Below are 15,181 nucleotides of genomic sequence, written 5' to 3'. Positions count from 1 at the left end.
TACAGAGAATTCACTCAGCTCTCACAGAAATATTTACTTATTATCAGATAGCATTGAAATACCCAACTATGTTGAAACTAATCCTAATATTTTTATCTTTTAACTATGACCTTGTGACTTGCAGCATGATAGTTGGTGTTACAGTTTCTTAAAAATCTTATGTCTCTGTAATTTAGGCATTCCTATTCCATTTTAATAAAGAAAATATAACAAAAAAGAGTAACATTCTTACAGCTATGTGGAAAATTAGAGGTAGGACAAGATTTAGAATATAAAATTCCCAGGTTAACAGGTATAACACAAAGAAAAAAATCCTAATCATTAAATGATGTCTTCTTGAAATTACTTAGCACAAATTAATAAAAATTATTGTAAAAATTAATAAAAATATTGTACAAAGCACACCTGCTTATAAATACTTGCTTCTAAATATTTCAAGTGTCAATCATCAGTATAAATTAAGTTCTTCTACAAGGAATAACTTTATGGATGGTTATTTCAATGTTTGAATAGAGTCAATCACAAATGAAGTCAGCAGAACCATTCCTTAAAAGGTTGTTTTCTCCATTTCTACAAAAGGAATCAATGATTGTATAATTGAAATATTTCTCTAGGTCTGTAACTGAGAAATCCCAATATTTAAATAAGTTTAAAATCCTATAACTATCCCTATTAAAAAACATATGGGTTCCTAAAATGTGCACACACAAAAGCAAGTGCCTGGGAGTAAGACAGATGTATGAGAACCACTTCCATTGTTTTTTTTTTTTTTTCAGTACTAGATACTAATCATGGGTGTGGAAAGGCCTCAGTGAGTAAGTAACACTATAGAGTTGCAACAAGTTGGCAGGATTTACTCTTAGCTCATCAAATCACCCTTTATCTCAAACTAACATTACATGATGTTCCATTGAGTCACTGCTTAGAAGAAGTAGTGATTTATTCTGAATTATCACATTGTGAATGTTAACAGTACTAAATAAATCTTTTATTCTCACCCAGGAATGAAACAAACTCAAAAAACAACATCTATCAAAAACTGTTCTTGGGCTGGGGATGTAGCTTAGTGGTAGAGCTTGCCTTGTATGCGTGAGGCTCTGGATTCGATCTCCAGTACTACAAAAGAATAATAATAATGACAACAAAATAGTTCTCAAGAAGGAAATTCTTTTTTTAAAAAAAGAGCCTATTTGTAGAGGAGTGGAAAAAACTAAGGGAATGCGCAAGTTTTGAAGTGTCAATGGACTAGTAACACGGAAGACTATTCAGTATCTTAGGCTTGAAGAAGTAAGAGAAGGACAGTTATCACTGGAACCTGGATAAGACTGTAGCCATGGAAAAGAGCTGGTTACAGCTATTCGAAAAGGGACTACCCAACAGGTGCTTGACAACTGACAAACTCTCAAACCAGCGGCGAAGAAACTGAGGTAAGAAATGTACAGATTTGGTGCTCTCTTCCTACTCTCATTTCATGAATACTTCTAATTAGCTGAACCCCATCAGAAATTATAAGGCAATGAAGCCCTGGTTGGTCATCCATAGAAGTTAGCCCTCCAACATATAAAGTAAGGCAAGGAAGAAAGGGCAATTGGAAATTAGAGGATAAATAGCCTATCTGCAAACTCCTGCTTATCCTCCTAAAATCAGGCCTGACTTGATACCTTGGCCCTTTCCCCTCCCTACACTGAGATTCATGAGGGAGTCCTGGACTTTAGGTAGTCAAGCCAATATATTGTTTCCCAAAACAAAATACAAAACTATCCTAAATATATTTGACAGTCATAGTGGTTAGAAGATTTTTTAATCAGACTGGTAGAGTTCAAGTTTTGATTCTACCAAATATTAAATTTCATTCTTTATAATAAAAAAAGGGTGATAATAGGGCCTACCCAGCAGAATCTTAAGGAGGATTAACACAGTAAGAACTTCACTTGCTGTTCTTAGCATCATTTCATGATGTCTTTAATCAGAAATCTCTCATATTTTGAGAACACTGAATCCTACAGTTCTTCTAAGTAAAAAGACAAAGGCTTCTCTGACAGATTTGAATCTTTGGTTATTTTGTAATTTTGAATTAGAAACTAAAAAGACCATATATCTTCCATCTGTGATACTTAGAAAAACTTGAACATTTCATTATCTATTCTCAGACTTCTCATGTAAAAAAGTAATGCTGTGAAAGATATTAAAGTAAGATTTAAAATCCAATCATAATATAAGCAGTAGCAATATACAGTCTCCCTAGGGTTTCCAAAGTACAAAAGTGCTAGAAGATATTGTACACAAATTGGAAAGAATGTATTAGATGTTGCAAAACTTATCATTCCAAGGTTATAAAAAGCAAGATCTTGCTTTTTTAAAGGCAATATTTCACATAAGGATTTTGAATAATTCATTTTTTTTCCTATGGGAGCTATCTCAAAGTAACAGTTGTCCTTTATCACATAAAAAGGTCAGGAGGCTTGCATCTTTGACTCAGCTCTGTCACTAATCAGCCCTATAAAATTGGAAATGCTGCCCCAGTTCTCTAGGGCAGCCCAGTGTTTCCTTGTTCCTTTTCTTTTTCATTTTTTTAAGTTGTAGATGGACACAATTTATTTATTCTTATGTGGTGCTGAGAGTCGAACCCAGTGCCTCACATGTGCTAGGCAAGCACTCTACCACTGAGCTACAGCCCCAGACCTCCTTGTTCCATTTCTTAAATTAAAAGATTAAACAGGATTATCTTTAGAGTTTATCCTATCTTAAGATATTATGACCAATTATCAAACTAGGTAGTTGAAACAAAGTCATTTTCATCACTCAAATTTCAAGGATCCGTAAACACTAACAGACATAGATTTCAAAAGCTTGCCATTTCATCTTGCCAATATATCTAAGACTTTAAGGAATGCATTTCAATAAAGTAAAATTATTTTGAAATGTATGCATATATCTAAGAGTATTATATTTTACAAAGACAAAGTATAAGCAAGAAATTATACAAGGGATCCTCTTCTATTCATATTCATATATGGTACTTACTGGAACAGCAGCCATAAGTGTAGGCTTCAGTACAGTACAGTCCCCTTTGCTTCCCTTTTTGATTTTGCTGGACTACAATAAAGAAAATATAATCATGATCAGGGAAACCGACCTTAGCAAAAAATGTTCTAACTCAAGTATTAATAACAAAGACAGAGCTACACAAGGAATTTGTTCTTCTACTGCTCTAAAAAGCCAAAGTGTAAGCAATCTAGTGCTTCATCCTGAAGATTATGGCTGCTAGCATGTCTCAGCCTTCTATAGAGGAGAAACTCTGATTCGGAAGGAAGAATGAGAAGTTTTGGGGAATCAAAGATTCTAATTAATAATGTACAATCAAAATATAGCACAAACTGCATTTTTGTACATTTTCCAAAAAAAGTCAATTAAAGTAAATTTAACAATAAAACAAAATCAAAGGCAACTTTCTTTGATTAATGAATAAGCAAGGACACATTTCAAAGTCATCAGTATGAATATCAACTGACATTCAGAAATCCTAATTGGATAATATTCTGCTCAGTAAAATAGGAAGACAATGCCAATGGCCAAGTTGGAGAGATGTGTGTGTATATAAATATATATATATAAATGTGTATTTCTCTCCCTGCCTCCTTCCCCTCCTTTCTTCTTTTATCCATACATACTATTTGGGATTAGTAACATCAGATCAATAGTTAGAAAATTTGATAAAATTACCCACCAAAATACATTAAAAATAAGAAGCTCCTGAAATGCAGTTTATTATGTAAGTTTAGATGGCTAATAGAGAGAAGAAGATAACCAACTCTTAAGAAGCCATGTGACCCACAAGAACCACCAGCTTGACCATACATAAGGTTCTGCTGGTAAAACTAAATTGATTTTTCTCCTGCTTTTCTTTAATACAGATAAAGGATATTTTTTTAAAAAACTCCTATGTCATATGTATGTGCAAGTGTGTGCCCATTTGTGAGTGGAAATTTGTAGAGACACATGCACACCATGCAGGGGAAAACCAATTTGTAGAGAGAAAATTAGCTCTTCAGTCCTTCAAGTAGAAACTGCCCCTCATGTGTTACTGACCAGTTGTTACCATAAAAAGATGTTCCAGATAAGCAGGAGTCACAGGGAGCCATTCCTTGTTTTCTTTTTCTTTCTTTTTTATTTGACACATCATTTTATATTTTATGTGCTGAGGATGGAACCCAGTGTCCATGCATGCAAGGCAAGTGCTCTACCACTGAGCCACAACCCTAGCCCCCTCATGTTTTCTTTATTATTCATAGTAATACAGGTTGAGTAGCCCTTATTAGAAATGAAAGAAAGAAAGAAGGAAATCCTCAGGACAAAAAAATGTCTGATATAAAATTTTCAGGTTTTGGAATGTGTGTACACATGCACATGCATGCACATCCTCACACATTATATACAAGCATGCATATATATATTATGAAATACCTTAGGATGTGACCCCAGTCTAAACACAAAATTTATTTGCATCTCATACACACCTTACTACATATTGTCTGAAGGGAATTTTATACAATAGTTTCAGTGCTCCTGTGTTCTGATAGTGACTTGTTATATGAGATCAGGTATGGAATATTCCACTTGTGGTATCATGTCAACTCTCAAAAAGTTTTGCATTTTGGAGCATTCTGGATTCCAGATTTTCGGGTTGGGGTGCCCAACCTGTATTTTCAGTTCATTTGTCTTATTACCATCACAGTAACCCCAGTTATGACAACATCACTATCATTTGCTAGCTTCAAATGTGGTGTCTCTAATCTCTACTTGAGGATGATTCCTAAAATTTAGATTTCTATAAGATTCAGAATCTTTGGGGCTAGGGATATAGCTCAGTGCTGGAGCGTTTGTCTTCCACATTTCAGGCACTGGGTTCAATCCTTAGCACCACATAAAAATAAATCAATAAAATAAAGGTATTGTGTTCATTCTACAACTAAAAAAAAGAGATTCATTATCTTTCAGTAAAGTTCATTTACAAAGTAGGAGTGAATTTATCTAAAAGGCTTCTAATGTACTAGAGCTTTGCCTAATAGACAGCAAGAATTAAGTCAGACAAGCAATAGATCCAACTATTTTTCCTTCTCCACAATGAGGCTATTGTTCTTAGAAAGACAGTAAAAAAGGGGGGTGGGGAATGGTGCTAGTCTAGGCTTCTGAACTTCCCCAAAGGGGAAAAAACATACCCAAATCTTATGGAAATGTTTTCACATTTTTAATAACTTTATTTTATTCATTTTTTTAATGTGTTGTTGAGGATTGAACCCAGTGCCTCACCCATGCTAGGCAAACACTCTACCACTGAGCCACAACCCCAGAATCATGTTTTCACATTTTAATAAGGTCTCTGAACATAAGAAATTCCCACTAGAATCTCAAAACAAAATCATCACAAATGTTTCTAAAATGTTTCCCATAATTTAAGCCCTGTATATACACAGGCCTACTCTGACTTTACTAAATCAAGTTTTATTAGTTTATTTGATAGTTTAGTTATCCTATTACTATTTTCGAAAATTTTAAAGGTTAATTTGGGGCTGAGTATTAGAGTTAAATAAAATACAGCAGCACCCCCTCTTACAAACAGGTTGTATCCTCCAAAGTACAAAGTTGGTAGTTAGTTGGAACAGAACTCTTTTTCATAGCAAAAACCACTTTAAAAGGAAACTGAATTATCTTTGTGGGGTGATAATGACTAAGAGGAAACAGGGAAATCCTACAATGTTGAGAACACTTTTTTTTTCTTGCTCTGGATGGTAATGATGAGAAATCTACATGTTGTGTACATTAAATTTAATCAAGTAATACACTTAATATTTGTGCACCTTAAGTTATACATCAAAGCAAAAAACAAAACACAGATAAAGGTGGTTAGAATCCCAAATAAATCTGAAAAAAAATCTATTTAATTTTTTTACCTTACTACTATACAAACCTACTAATCTCCCTAAACAGGAATTTCTATAAAAAAGTTAAAAGTAATACAATCTCTATTAGCACCATCAGACCCCAAATAATAGGCACTGTTGGCCAGAGATCTAAAAATAACTGTTGGGTCCTCAGGAGTGTCAAAGTCACACACAGAGTCAAGTCATTCCTATACTTACTTTATCTTTCAGCACCCTGAAATTCACAATGTTCTTAGTAGCTATTTTTTCCTATGCCTGGTTGAGTCTTTTCTATCACAACTATTCCAAAGAAGGCATATAACAGAACTGTGGACAATAGATGTGCTTAAAAGACATGAGTGAACCATACCCATTGTTGGGTTTGTTGCCATGAATAACAGAGAAGGAGAACCCTGACTCAGTATATTAAGCCAAGGGCTGTCCTTGGAGATGCTGCAGTACTGTCCAATAAGAAGTTTCTGCATGGACGAAAATAATGTGTATCTATTCTGTCCAATATGGCAGCCACTGATCACACATAGCTATTGAGAACTTGAAATGTGGCTAGTGAAAATAAAAAAGCAAATTTTTAAATTTTAATTAATTTCCTTAAAGATGCAGCTAGTGACTACTGTTTAGGACAGCACAAGTATAGAGAAAATTCAGATGAATACTGGGTCAAAACTCCACATCTCCTCTAGAAGAACACATCAGTGGTCCTGGGTTAATATGTCAAAAAGGCTCAGTATATTTATATTTTTTACATTAGCTCTCCAGAGTAAAAAATAATTAATAGGAAAAGAAAAGATGACAATATTTATTCATTTCAAAATAATTTAAAAACAGGTATCTGAAACAATGCTAACAAAACCACAGGGTTATTTACAGTAGTTACATATTGCTCATAACAAGTATTTTTTAAGTTACAGAGAAAGTTTTAACTGAATTAAAATATCTCATGTTTAAGTAGTATGCCACCCAATATAACTTAATATTGTAACACCAATATACTAAAAAGTTTGTCACCTGGTCAGACAGTGTAAGTGGAGAAGAATATCCAATCCTACAGCCATAGGTAAAGCAAGATATCTCTGCTGTCAATTCTAGCACATGAGCCAAAGGTAAGTAGCCAATATATGTGTCCTTTGGTCTAAAATAAAACAGAAGAAACATTTTAACCACTTTTGAAAAGGCATTTTCTTATTTGTTCTTTTAATTATATATGACAGTAGAATGTATTTTGACATATTATACATACATGGAATATAACTTTCCATTCTTGTGGTTGTATATGATGTGGAGTTAACTGGTTGTGTATTCATATATGAACACAGGAAAGTTATGTCCAATTCATTCTACTGACTGTCCTATTCCTATCCCCTCTTTCTTCCCCCCATCAACAACCCCTCCCTCCAATCCAGTGAACCTCCACCCCGCACCTACTGTGAGTCAGCATCTGCATATCAGAGAGAACATTAGAATTTGGATTTTTTAGGATTGGCTTATTTCACTCAGCGTGATAGTTTCCAGTTCCATCTGTTTACTGGCAAATGCCATAATTTCATTCTTATTTTTAATTAATATTTCATTGTGTATATGTACAATATTTTATTTATCCATTCATCTATTGAAGGGCACCTAGGTTGGTTCCATAGCTTAGGGAATTGCAAATTTAGCTGCTATGAACACTGATATAGCCATGTCACTATAATATGCTAAAAGTAAGTCCTTTGGGTATATGCCAAGGAGTGGGATAACTGAGTCAAATGCTGGTTCCACTCCAAGTTTGAAAAGGAATTTTAAAATCAGATACATCAATAACTTTATTATTTTAATATAGTTTAGAGAATGCTGAACACAAGCTCTGTATTTCAAAGAATAAAGTTGAATAATTCTCTCTTACCCTAGTCCAGGTATCCTTTCACATTGGCCTGTCATTCCAGCTATCAAATTGCTATGATGCATCATCACTCCCTTAGGGCGGCCAGTTGAACCACTGGTATACATGACAATGGCCATGTCTGAAGGAGTTGGTCTGTTTGGTGGAATGGTTGCTAAATAAATGAAAAAGCACCATGTTTTTTTTAGTTCAAAAGTTAAATTACTAAACAATAATATATTCAAGGCTGCATAATGATAATACTGTATATTGATCATCAAAAGCAAAAATTCTGGTTAATTACAATTACAATTTCAAACACAGTTTGGTTCATTTTCTGGATGCATATGTGTGTTCATGCCTATCTGTTCATGCCTCTTCCCAGTGTTATATAGTGAGCAGTGTTATGAGAAGATTTCCGGGACTTTAGAGAATCAGTATACACAATTGTGTGTAAACTCTTCAAGCCTCAGTTTTCCCACCTCTAAAAATGAGTCAGTTGACTAGCTCATGATTTTAACTACTGGTAGGCATTGGAATCACCCGAAGAGCTTTAACAAAATTCTATTTCTAAACCCCATTTCTGAATTTATATTCACTATATCACTCTATAGGTGATTCACTCTATAGGTGATTATATCACTCTATAGGTGATTCTTATAGATCCCTGTGGTTGAAAACTACTAGATTAGATCTTTAAGGTGATTTTAAAAATGATTTTAAAATTCTAATGAAAGACTTAAACAGCACATTAGAGCTTCCAATTTCAAGACAATCTATCACGTTAACCCAGTAGCTACCTGTCCTTCCCAGGATACACCAAAATGGCCAAGAATGGCAGACGCATCATTAGAATTAAGAGCTTATGAATATTATTAGAATAAAGAAATATCTTTGCAAAAATGATTAATATTTTATATGTGTTAAAATAAAAATTTCAAAAAGCAAGATATAACATTGAAACACTCAGTTTAACTTAAAATGGCTCAATCTAATGTTCTTAAAGATATTGTTATGGTTTAGATATTAGGTATCCCCCAAAAGCTCACATGTAAGACAATGTAAGAAAGTTTAAAAGTAGAATGATTAGGTTATGAGAACCTTAAAATAATTGGTGTATAAATCCATTTGAATAGATTAACTGGGTGGTAACTATAAGCAGGTAGTGCGTGGCTCAAGGAGCTGAGTCTATGAGGGGTTGTATTTGGGGTATATATTTTGTCTTTGGTGAGAGGAGAAGTCTCTCTCTCTCTGCTTACTAGTATGATGTTCTGAGCCACTTTCTTCCACCACATTCTTCCTCCTTGATGTCCTGCCTTACCATGGGCCCTGAGGAATGAAGTCAGCCATCTATGAACAGAGACTTCTGAAATCATGATCCCCAAATAAACTACTTCCTCTTAAATTGTTCTTGTAAGGCCTTTTGGTCACAGCAATGAAAACCACATATCCACTGTCATTGTTTATAAACCAAGCAAATTAGGGAATATATATATCCTCTGATGAATAACTAAAGCAGCAGCAACAGACATGTTAAGCTCTCAATCTTAGCATACAACATGACACTTTCTGCATGTACAATTTGAATAAGCATTCAAAAAAAGTGTCATCATAATAGCAACTGTCTACCAGGTAAAGTACCACAAATATATATATATATATCTCCTAGAGAAGAGTAGAACTAGGTAAGATAGATGGACTGTCATATTATTGCTCAAATAAAACTATGAGGACTAATATCCCCTTAAATTTTTTTTTACCAACACCCTTTAATTAATCAGTGGAATTGGTAATCTGCTGATTACTTACTACCAATCATGTTGTCCTAATCAAGTACACACCAATCTTGAAGGATCATCCTGATATTCAGAAATAATGGTTATGGGTCTCATGTTTCCTGCACATTTGTGAACAGCCTTTATTCAAAACTACTTTTTCAAGGATGTTTGTACAGAGATAGTCTCTCTAAACAGAGCAAACAGCTGATGTGCTTACTGTCCAGTACAATGAAGATAATAAAATATTTGATTCCCTAAGCTCTGAGTTCCTCTCCCATGACACAAAAGCTAATATAATACTCTAGCTACTGCTAGTGTTGTTAGTGAAAAAAACTTCATCCTTGACCTAAAAGTCTTCTGTCTATAAGAAATTTGGCAGGCTCACTTGCAAGTAGGATAAAATTTCAGACAGATTCTGTCATCTTCCATACATAGAAGTAAGCTATGATCTATACCTTTAATTGTAAATATATGTTAATTCTCTAATGGTAAATTATTCTGAGACAGAGTAGAGGTTCAAACAATATTTTCTCCTTCCCAAATGTATTCTGTCCTCATCTAGTTCAGTATTATGACCTTCACATGTAACACAAGAAGAAAACTATTCTCATGGGACATTAATTTTCTCTTTCCTAATGACTGACAATTTGCTACAAGGTATATTTACTAGTTTCAAATGACATACCAACTACCACCTCAGTGGTAGAATAAATCAAAGCACTAATCTTGGTGAACATCTTTGATCCTCTGAGACATCATTAAGATAGCTAGTATTAAGAATTTTTTAAAAAACTATTGAATGAAAAGCCCAAGATCTTTTCTTTTTGTGAGTTCAAAATGGAAGAGTTTTATAAGCTATTTTTTAAAAAAAGGAAAGTTTTTCCAGGTGCTGTGGCATGATTCTATAATTACAGGATTATTAACCTATAATCCCAGCAGCTCAAGAGACTGAGGCAGTAGGATTGCAAGTTCAAAGGCAATCTCACCAACTTAGTAAGGCCCTAAGCAACTTAGCGAGGACCTAAGCAATTTAGTAAGACTCTGTCTCAAATACATGTATAAAAATAAAAGAGCTGGGGATGTAGCTCAGTGATTAAGCACCCTTAGGTTCAATCTCTGGTACAAAAAAAAAAAGTTTGGCAAATCTGCCAAAAATCTAACCATTTATTACAACTCAACTATTTAGCAAATTTTAAGCAATGGTTCCCTCTTGAGGAAAAGGGGAGAAAAAAATCTTCATCATATATATTTTGACAGTTTTAAAATAATTAAAAAGTTTTTTAATCAAAAATCTTTAGTGTTTTCCCTCATGTCACTTTTTTCCTAACCTATGAAATGACAAACCTTGGATAGAAAAATGAATTTATTTTAACTGCTTTACTTACAGTTTTCTGGCTTGGATCCCAACTCTTCTACTGACTGCATGCTGTGAATCTCAAATCCTTCAGGGTATTCTGCTTTATTGATAGTCTTATTATCCACATAAATTATGTGTTTAACAGAACTGATATCTAACAGTGCAGTCTGTTGAATAGAAAGAAAACCCAGCTATTGAATTTGGGCCTGCAACAAAAACTCAATAATCGAACATTTTCCAGTCCAACCCATAAAGACTATAGTGAATTAAAAGAAAATTTCACTATTGAGAGCAAATATACACAGAAAGTAGAATGCTTTTATATTTTAAATATGGTACATAGCCCTTTTATCTTCAGGATGAACTACAAAACAATTAATATAAAAATAATTACACTAATGTCTTAAGAGATGGACAATATAAAAAGATGTAATATTAGATATCAACAATTCAAAATGTGGGGAAGAAAGAAGTAGCAGTGTAGAGTTTTCTTATAGTATATATTCTCTTTTTCTTTTTATGATAATGCTAAGTTGATATCATTTCAAAATAGTTTGGTGGAAAACAAAAGAAATTTTGTAAGCTTCATCATAACCACAAAGCAAAAATCTATAAATGTATGAAAAATCTATACATGAAAAAAATCTAAAAATACATGAAAAGTAAGCAACTTGTTTTTAAACAAAAATTGATCAAGGAAGAGATCAAAAAGGAAATTGAAAATGTCTTTTTTTAGAGAAAGAAAGAATTTTTTAATATTTATTTTTCAGTTTTCAGTGGACACAACAGCTTTGTATGTGGTGCTGAGGTTCGAACCCGGGCCGCACACATGCCAGGCGAGCGCGCTACCGCTTGAGCCACATCCCCAGCCCCTGAAAATGTCTTTAAACAAATGAAAATTAACACATAGTATACTAAAACCTATGGGATATTGCAAAAGCAGTAATAAGAGGGAAATTTATAGCAATTAATATCTATATTAAAAAAACATAAAGAGCTCAAATAATCAACTGATAACTGTATCTCAAAGAACTAGAAAAATAAGAACAATTCCTAAATTAGTACAAGGAAAGAAATTAAAAAGGAAGAGCATAAATAAAATGAAATAGACATTAAATAAACAACATAAAATATCAAGAAAACCAAGAGGTGTTTGTTCCAAAAATATAAGAAAAATAGACAAACTCATAGATAGACTAAGAAAAATGGAGACTCAAATGAATAAAATCAAAAATGAAAAGGGAAATACTACAACTGACACCACAGAAATATGAAGGATTATTAGAGATTTTTATGATCAACTGAGACTCAACCCAGGGATGCAAAGGTGTTTCAACATATGGAAACCAAAACATAGTGCACCCATTTCAACAAAAATGAGACAAAATCTATATGTCATCTCAACAGATGCAGAAAAGGCATTCAATAAAATGCAAAATCCCTTCATAATAAAACTGCTGAATAAATTAGGCATATAATATACACACAACAATATAATAAAGAACATTTATGATAAGCCAACAGCTAACATTATACTGAACGGTGAAAAGCTGAAAGGTTTCTAAAATCTGGAACAAGACAAGGATGCCCATTTTCATCATTTTTATTCAACACAGTGCTAGAAGCCCTATCCTGAGCAACTAGAGAAAATAAAATAAATAAATAAATAAAGAGCATCCAAATTGGAAAAGTAGAAGTCAAATTGTCACTTTCATGACCTTATATACAGGAAACCCCAAAAACTCCAAAATCAGCAAAAAAAAAAAAAATAGAGCTAATACATGAAATCAGCAATATTGCAGGAAACAAAATCAACATACAAAAATCAGCAGAATTTCTATGCACCAGTAGTGAATTATCTCAAAATGAAATCAAGAAAGCAATCTAATTTAAAATAGCTACCAAAAAATTAAATACATACAAAAATTAAACAAGGAGGTAAGAGATCTCCACAATAAAAATTATAAAACACTAGTAAAAAAGAAATTGAAGAGGACACAAATAAATGGTAAGACATCCCTTGTTCATGGATTGAAAGAATCAATAATGTTAAAATGTCCATACTGGGGCTGGGGGTTGTAGCTCAGAGGTAGAACACTTGCCTCACACGTGTGAAGCAGTAGGTTTGATCCTAATCACCACATAAAAATAAAATTTTAAAAAAGGTACTCTGTCTATCTACAACCAAAAAAATTTTTAAAAATGTCCACTACCCAAAGTGATCTAGAGATTCAATGTAATCCCGATGAAAATGTTGTATGGAAAAATGAAAAAACTCTGAATAACCAAAGCAATCTTGAACAAAAAGAAAAAGGCCAGAAGCATCATACTATCTTACTTTCAAATATCATCCAAACAGCATGACACTGATATAAAAACAGACACATAGACCAATGAAATAAAATAGAGAGCCTAGAAATAAACTCAAGCACCTATAGCCAATTGTCAACAAAGGTGCTAAGAGCACATAGGACAGTCTTTTCAAGAAACAGTGCTGGAACTACTTCTCTGACAGCAGATTAATATCCAGAATATATAAAAAGAAAACAAAAAACTCAATACCAAAAAGAAAAAAATCAATAAATGTGTAAAAGAACGAAACAGAAATCAAAAGATGAAACATAAATAACCACCAATATATGAAAAAGCATTTGACATCTCTATCAAGGGATATGAAGATCAAAACTACACTAAGATTTCTTCTCACTCAAGTTAGAATGTCAATTTTATCAAGAAAACAAATAATAACAAATACTGGCAAGGATATAGGATATATATATAAAATAGAGTTCTACTCAAGCATAAAGAAGAATGAAATAATGGCATCTGCACTAAATGGTAGAACTGGAAAACATCATGCTAAGTGAAATAAGCCAAACTCAGAAAAATCAAGGGTCAAATGTTTTCTCTCATATGTGGAAGAAAGAGCAAAATAAGGGAAAGATGGCAGTGGAGGAGGGGATGGGATATTGCAAGGATATAGGGAAGATAGGTGAATTAGGAGAATGAGAGGGAAAGAGGAAAGAAGGGAAAGGGGAAGAAATATGGAATGAATCTAACAGAATTATATATATATATATATATATATATATATATATATATATATATATAAGAATTTTATATATATACACTAAAGAGAATTTTACCTTTATGTATTTGTAAAAAGTACCAATCAAAAATAAGTTAATAAAGAAGTAAAAAGAAGATTAGTACAGTTGAGGAAGGAGAATAGGGGAGGGAGGAAGGAAGAAAAAGGAGGGACAGGGATTAAAAACAAATTCTTTACATGTATGATTTTGTCAAAGTGAACCCAAATACTAATGTATAATTATAGTGCTCTAATAAAAAAAAGAGATGGTGCTGGGGAAAAATGGGTATCTACATGCAGGAAAACAATCATCAGAGTGAAACAACAATATATAAGATAGAAGAAAATATATGTAAACTATGTATCTGACAAGGGCTTAATATCCAGAATACACAAGGAATTCCAAAAACTCAAAAGAACAAAAACAAATAACCAAATTTTAAAACAAGCAAAACACCTAAATTGACACTTCTCAACAGATGATATACAATGGCCAACAAGTGTATGAAAAATGCTCAATTTCACTAATAATTAGGGAAATGAAAATCAAAGTCATAATGAAATATCAATTAGAATGGTTATTATCAGAAAAACTAAAGATACATGCTAGCAAGGATGTGAAGAAAAGGGAGCCTTTGTACATTGTTGATAGAAATATAAATTAGTATAGCCATTATGGAAAACAGTATGGAGGTTCCTCAAACAGAACTACCATATTATTCGGCAATCTACTACTGAGTATATGTCCACATAAAGTGAAATCATTATGGTAAAGAGACACCTGCACTCCCATGGTCATAGCAGCATTATTTATTTATTTATTTTTAAATAAGCAGGTTTCTTTTTCTTTTTTAAATATTTATTTATTTATTTTTTAGCTTTCAGCAGACACAACATCTTTGTTTGTATGTGGTGCTGAGGATCAAACCCGGGCCACACGCATGCCAGGCAAGCGCACTACCGCTTGAGCCACATCTCCAGTGCAGCATTATTTATAATAGCCAAGAAATAGAACAACCTAAGTGTCCATTAGTGGATGAATGAATACAAAAAATGTGATACATATACACAATGGAATGCTATGCAACCATAAAAGTGAAAACTCTATTCTTCACAACAAGATAGATAGAATGGAGATTGTTATGTCAAATGAAATGA

General features: G+C 33.1%; 1 protein-coding gene and 1 long non-coding RNA gene across 7 annotated transcripts in view; one reads left to right on the top strand and one right to left on the bottom strand.

Moving 5' to 3' along the window:
• The window catches only part of Acsl4 (acyl-CoA synthetase long chain family member 4), an 82,747-nt gene that overhangs the window by 20,199 nt on the left and 47,367 nt on the right, over window positions 1-15,181 (bottom strand). For all 6 annotated transcript variants that reach the window (XM_078034403.1, XM_013357754.4, XM_078034405.1 and 3 more), the window contains 4 exons: window positions 10,964-11,102; window positions 7,825-7,975; window positions 6,948-7,071; window positions 3,025-3,096 (listed from right to left, as the gene is read on the bottom strand). In XM_078034403.1, coding sequence (XP_077890529.1) covers window positions 3,025-3,096; window positions 6,948-7,071; window positions 7,825-7,975; window positions 10,964-11,102 — 486 coding nt within the window. The remainder of the gene's footprint in view (window positions 1-3,024; window positions 3,097-6,947; window positions 7,072-7,824; window positions 7,976-10,963; window positions 11,103-15,181) is intronic.
• The window catches only part of LOC120889537 (uncharacterized), a 114,505-nt gene continuing 100,351 nt past the window's right edge, over window positions 1,028-15,181 (top strand). The window contains exon 1 of the long non-coding RNA XR_005733460.2: window positions 1,028-1,427. This is a non-coding gene — a long non-coding RNA (uncharacterized LOC120889537). The remainder of the gene's footprint in view (window positions 1,428-15,181) is intronic.

The sequence above is a fragment of the Ictidomys tridecemlineatus genome, chromosome X, assembly GCF_052094955.1.
Source record: "Ictidomys tridecemlineatus isolate mIctTri1 chromosome X, mIctTri1.hap1, whole genome shotgun sequence".
Lineage (NCBI taxonomy): Eukaryota > Metazoa > Chordata > Mammalia > Rodentia > Sciuridae > Ictidomys > Ictidomys tridecemlineatus.
The sequence above is the reverse complement of the archived record's forward strand: the minus strand, read 5'-3'. Positions and strand labels throughout refer to the sequence as shown.